Source organism: Branchiostoma belcheri, unplaced genomic scaffold, assembly GCF_001625305.1.
Source record: "Branchiostoma belcheri isolate BF01 breed outbred unplaced genomic scaffold, Haploidv18h27 scaffold8, whole genome shotgun sequence".
NCBI classification, from domain to species: Eukaryota; Metazoa; Chordata; class Leptocardii; order Amphioxiformes; family Branchiostomatidae; genus Branchiostoma; species Branchiostoma belcheri.
In genome coordinates, this window is record NW_017804464.1 from 1,961,637 (window position 1) to 1,967,657 (window position 6,021).

The 6,021-nt window shown below is 41.5% G+C and overlaps 1 protein-coding gene across 2 annotated transcripts; it reads left to right on the forward strand.

The window, feature by feature from the left end:
- The first annotated feature begins 375 nt into the window (after nt 1-375).
- Nucleotides 376-3,345, forward strand: LOC109486338 (receptor-transporting protein 3-like). 2 transcript variants are annotated; one of them, XM_019790162.1, is made up of 3 exons: nt 376-666; nt 1,602-1,770; nt 2,053-3,345. In XM_019790162.1, exons 2-3 carry the CDS (start codon nt 1,612-1,614, stop codon nt 2,575-2,577), a joined length of 684 nt encoding a protein of 227 aa, XP_019645721.1. In that variant the 5' UTR covers nt 376-666; nt 1,602-1,611; the 3' UTR covers nt 2,578-3,345. The 2 variants fall into 2 exon arrangements, with proteins under 2 accessions (XP_019645721.1, XP_019645722.1); XM_019790163.1 differs by having other exon boundaries at nt 376-655.
- The last annotated feature ends 2,676 nt before the right edge of the window (nt 3,346-6,021 follow it).

The following is a 6,021-nucleotide window of genomic DNA, read 5'->3' on the forward strand; positions in this document are numbered from 1 at the left end:
CGCCCGCGGCAGGGCTGATCTGGGGCGTAACCATAACCCTGTGGGATGGGCGGTTACAAGCCTTGGACCTGAGATGGGAAATGCCTTAGGTCGGACCTAGGATGGGAGATGCCTTAGGTCTTGGTAGATATGGAATGGTTGAATTGGTTTGGAGAGTGTGAAGTGTGTGGGGCGAAGTTTGTGCTAGGAGTGAGCACAAAACCCCCCATTTCACAAGATAAGCAGGTCAAAGAGATATGGAAATTGGTAGCACTGAAGACCTTGTACCTTGCCCCCATATTTCTGCCACAAAGAGAGTTGTGTTGTGTGTTTTCTTGTGTCTGTCATATATATAGTTAGGGATAGGTGAAGCTGGGCGAACGATGATTAATGAACATAAGTTTCGGTCCTTTGTATTCGCCGGCCTTTGACTTTCGACCCTGTTGATATGGACCGCGATCACATTCTGTTGACAGTTTCGATCGTCAAAACTTGATCCTCAAATGACATCACCTTCTCAAACGTTTATTGGTTACACGTTGTTTACTGTATGATGTAACGTGACAGCGCGCGCGCAACACAGAGTTGTGCTCAACCGTTACCAACCACCAACGTCGCAGTAAGCGGCATCACACTACAGAAGGAAGATCGAGTTTTGTGGCGGTACCTGACAAACGTATTATAAAGGTTGGTACGTTGAACAGTTCAAAATTTTCGCTCTATGAATTTGTCTTCTTTGGTAACGTTGATCAGAATGCTTGGCGAGTTTGAAGTTTACCTAGCAAGACTGGTTGGAACTAACACCAGGTAAATGTCCCTGATATTTACCTCCAATTTGAGCTACGAAGATTGTTTTCTGGCCTTGGGTCTCAGTCTAGTTGTTGTTGTTCATGAAAAGAAAAGGTAAGGTAGCCTACATAGCTGATCACAAGGTAGTATTGCTCTAAATACTTCCCAAAACAACTCCATTGTTCTAGAACTTTCATACGCAACAGGGGGATTCCCCTATTACGTCATATAGGGGCCCTGGTCGTGGGTTACTTGTTTTTCTCATGATCAAATGCAACAACACTCGTAGGGGGCTCAGTACGCTGTCAGCGGAACATAATGTGCCACTTCGATAGTTTTTGACAGTTAAGAATTTGACCTACGTCGTCGTAAAGACAGTGTTCGATACTGAGTCCAGCAGAATGGTAAGTTTTACCAAGTGAACGGTTTTACAGTTAAAATTACTGTACAATCATTTAACCTCCTTGGTACAATCGAACAGTACCCCCTTTTCCTAGCACAAGTGAATTTGTTACTGTTTACCTACGATATTCCTGTGGCTTTCCCACGTTCTCGACTGTTCTGTATCATAAAGTTACTGGGTCCACTAGTGTGAGGCCAGTGTTGTCATACTCTCCAAGCAGAGGTTTGGGTTTTGGAGCTCATTTATGGCGTGTTTTTATGCATTTTTTATCGGGCTTTCCTTTTTGCACTGGTAAGCGTAAAATGAGATATCAATTCAAAAAAGAAAGCCTGACAAAAAAGCATAAATACACGCAAACAATAAGCCCAAACCTCTGCTTGGAGGGTAGTGCTGCCATACTTTTCTGACTGTATGATACGTACATTTACAGTTCAGAAGTCATGGCAAATGTCGGAGCACCAGACGACTGGACTGATGTGTTTGAGACCGAGATCTGTGCAGAGTTCCAAGAGGAATGGACCCTGACCGAGGTCAATGACCTACCGGACATCAACCAAGCTAGATACTCTGGGTGGAAACAGTTCACTGACAAAGCCAAGGTCGGTTTTTAAGCAAACACATTTGAATTTCCTCAAGTGATACTTAAGATTTACAGTAACCTCAAGGACATGAATGACACAAAAAAGTTATGATAGAAGGATGTTCTAGAACTCATTTGTAGCACTCCACAGAATGTGTTGTAATGTTACTGTAACAGTGCATCATCAAAGGTCAGGGTAACCTGTGTCAATAATGATATTACAGTCTGTTTTGCTAAGCTGTATACTCAATGTTTACTTGATCACAGTTTACTAAAACTTAAGGCCTTGCCATTTAAACAGGTGCGGTTTGCATGCAGTGAGTGCAACAACACCTGGACATCCACAAGGGGCCTGGTCATCTTCCACTACCGCCTCAAGATGACAGGTCAAGTGAAGATGTACCTGCCAGGGCAGAAGTGTCACCACTGTGAGGAAGATTTCGAGTCTCCTGACTGGTATGAAGAAGAGATGGTCAAGGTAATGCAAAATCTCCAAAAGAAGATAGATGAGAAGTACTACAGCAGGAATAATGGCCCCAAAAGGCTGAATTTGGGTCAAAGATCAGCAAACATGAAAAGCAGTCATCAGGCTGCTCTTTGTGAGGCATGTCAGAAGGGCATCTGTAGGCAGAGTGCAGATCAGTACAGGCATGTTCAGGAGGATACAGATGATGACAGTAGTCAGACAGATGAGGAAACAGATGAGGAGTCAGGTGATAACTGGGATCAGGAATCTAAGGAATCAGATGATGGCTCTTATTGGCAGAGGGATTATAGGGATCCCTATGAGGAAGAGTATGATGATGATGATTCTTATTGGGACTAAAGTGATCCCAATAGGATTCAGATGTCATGAAAGTTCATGTGTTGGTAGTTACATGTTTAAGTTGAAACTTGTGTTCTAACACAAAGAATTGTTCTGACTTAGAGCTTTCCACTGACCCAGTGAGACGTGTCATGTGGCTTCTTGAAGTGTGATGTAAACACTGGGTCAGCTATCTGGTAAATGATGTCAGCCCCCGTCGCGGTTGATTCAGATGAATCACTACATGATCATGTACATGTATTAGCAAAATTGTTAAGGGGCATATTTCATGTAAATTCAGAACACAATGGTGTTGGCAATCTCTACTGAGTCCCAATTTTAGTGTCATTGACATAGGTCAACTTTAGAGTCTTAGGTAGACCTAAGATAAACTTGTAATGTATTTTATTTTGGCTTTGCAGACTTCCTGGTAATTCTCTAAGAATCTGCTGTAGTTTTATATCTATGTATAATTCCATTTTGTCAAAATTTACTAGTGTACAGGGCTAGAACCCATGAGGAAGTTTTAGGTGTGATGTAACATTACACCCCTCTTGCTCTGTCACCAGCATAGTTGTTTTGAGTGAAATTTATATCATATAAATAATCTCAAGATATGTCATTTAATCTTTTCTTGTAATAAAAGAAACATTCCTTCTGCCTATATAAGTTCTAAAGCCTATAAAACAGCATTATTGGTCTTGTCCTTGCAGATGTTTAACACAGAATGTTAGGACAAAACTTTTAATATTCACATGCAAGGAAGCTACATGAAAATAACTCATGTAACGTTACCTTACAACAGGAAGCAATATTTTACCTATGATATGGATGTTAATGTTTAACTAGAAAAGGCACTACACCATATATTTTATGGGAAGATTATATATAACAGTCTTAATGTAATACATAATGTGTGCAGAAGTACAAGTACTTTATTGATGAACAATTTTTGCCTCTTGTTGTCCTTTTAAACTTTGTTACTTTAGTTAAACTTTGTTACTTTAGCTATGTTAAAAGAATAAGGCATTATGTGGCCTTTGGGTAAAGGGTAGCCCTGCAAGGTAGCCCTAGCCCTAGACCTAGCCCACCTTTTCCGGATACCCGTTTTTGACAGAAATGGTTTTAGAAAACGTTATGATTATCGCTTTTGCTGAAAGGCAGCAAAATTTACTAAAATCCGTCCGGAAATCCATCGAAACACGATCTAAACATGCCACCGGCTCACCTGGCGAAACTTTTTGACCTTTGACCTAATCTCCTTAAGCGCCAACTAGCAATGCCTGAAGGTACAACAGCTTCCTGGCCTCCAGCAAACAAAACATCTTAATTTAGCGCTGCCCAGTGGCGTGTTTCGATACTGCAGTCCCTGACATCTCACATTATGAAGGCTAATACCAGTGCCTGCAGTACTGAAACTCATCACTGGGACGCTAAATTAAGACCGTATGTGCGTCAAGTGCAGTGTTTGCTTTTCAATACATCGTCAGAAGTTCAGAACTTAGTTTACTTTCCTCCAAACAAAGAAAATGTCACAATACGGAAACTTGTTGCACTGTTAACCAGCTAGGGTGCAATTGTGAAGGAAAGAAAGGCTTTGGAAAGGAGAAATCGAAAGGTTTTCCTGGCTACGTAGTTTCGCCGACTGGTGGTAAACAGGTAATTTTTCGGTCGTCTTTTTGTATCCCCTGATTACCCAACTAGTACAAGTTATGTCCGCCTAACGGTTAGGTGCTTGGTCAAAATCAACAAGCATCTAACCGATGGACGGACATAACGTGTACTAGTTGGGTAATCAGGAGATAAAAAAAGACGACCGGAAAATCACCTGTTTACCACCAGTCGGCGTACAATTGAGTCACTAATGTGGTTGCTACGTACTAGGTTCCTGACTGCTGTGGTAGTAACAATGTTAAAATTGAGTGGTCTTTTTATCTCCTGATTATACAAATGGTACATGTTATGTTCGCCGGACGGTCAAATGCATACTGCTTGTGATGGAAGATATCAGTGACTGCAGTACCGAAACACGTCACTGGGCGGCGCTAAATTAAGACCGTGTGAGCGTTGGCCGTGACAATGTCTTTTTAATCCTGATTACCCAAATTATATTCGCCGCACTTCCAGTTTGGAGCGCCTCAAATTAGGCTCTCTTGGGGGTTATCATTTTCACCTGATCATCATACAAATGTTCACCTTTCCAGAAAACGCTAAATGTTTTCAATATGTTCTTGGCAGTTCTGTCGTACGTTTCCCATTGTCTACAAACACCACCGTAAAGAAAAGCTGCAGATAGAAATTTTATTCCAACTTTTTTGTCAGCTAACTGTTTGGTCATTTACAGAACTATTGCGCAGGTGCAGTACGTTCTGCCGACGTGTTAATCCTGGCTATTGTAGATGCATAAACTGCCCATAAACTTTCTTATCGATAGATGAAAAGAAACGTTCAACTCAAGACATTTCCTATGTTGGTTACTCTTTATCGGTTCAGGCTTACGAAATTATTGGTATCCAGTCTAAAGTGGATTGCGTCGGCTCTCTTCGGGGCGGTCCGGCTCTCCGCCGCCCGGCTTAAAAAAAGGCAACCGTATTAAGCAGCTGTTACGAGTTTTTCGCGTTGAAAATCTCGTAGAGCCCACGATAATCCATGATAGAACTTGATACCAGGCCGCCAAGTTACAAGCAACGGCTTTACATTATGAAGGTGAAGTGCATGGATCAAAAGCGACCCCTAACAGTTCAATATAGGACTGCAGTATATGCAAGCTTAGCTGCAATAATTTTTTTCACCGCTAAGGGGCGCTTTTGATCCATGGCGCTTTGTGTATTTTCTTACCACTGTGCTGTGTTATTTTATGAAAGCTAATGTGCCACATTTCAACTACATGCCTGGGCCAACGAATCATTGAGCTATCCAGTGAAGAGCTTTGACAGATTGAAACTACTGGTAAGTGAATTTGAAGCCTTCTACAGAAAAGTATTCAATGAACGAACTAGACTGGGATACATTTAAAAAACATCGTAGAGAAACAAAAAAGAAGATTAGGAAAGCCCATAACGAATACCTTAACAACATCATGAGTGAATCCTTGGTAAACCCTAAAAAATTTTGGAATTATATAAAAGGGAGAAAGCAGACAGCTACAGGGATCGCACCATTAAAACAGCAGAATGACCTTATTTCAGACAACCAACAGAAAGCGGAAATACTTAACCAACAGTACGAATCAGTGTTTACAGAAGAGAATATGCTTAATATCCCAGACTTAGGTAGAAGCCCCCACGAAGATATGCCCTTAATAAGTGTTACCCTCGAAGGAGTACAAAAGCTACTATTAGGAATCAACCCCCACAAGGCCTGTGGTCCCGACCTAATCCCCTGTAGGATTTTAAAAGAGTACGCTACAGAAATCAGTCACATACTGCATTTTATATTCAATCAATCCCTAGAAACGGGACAGGT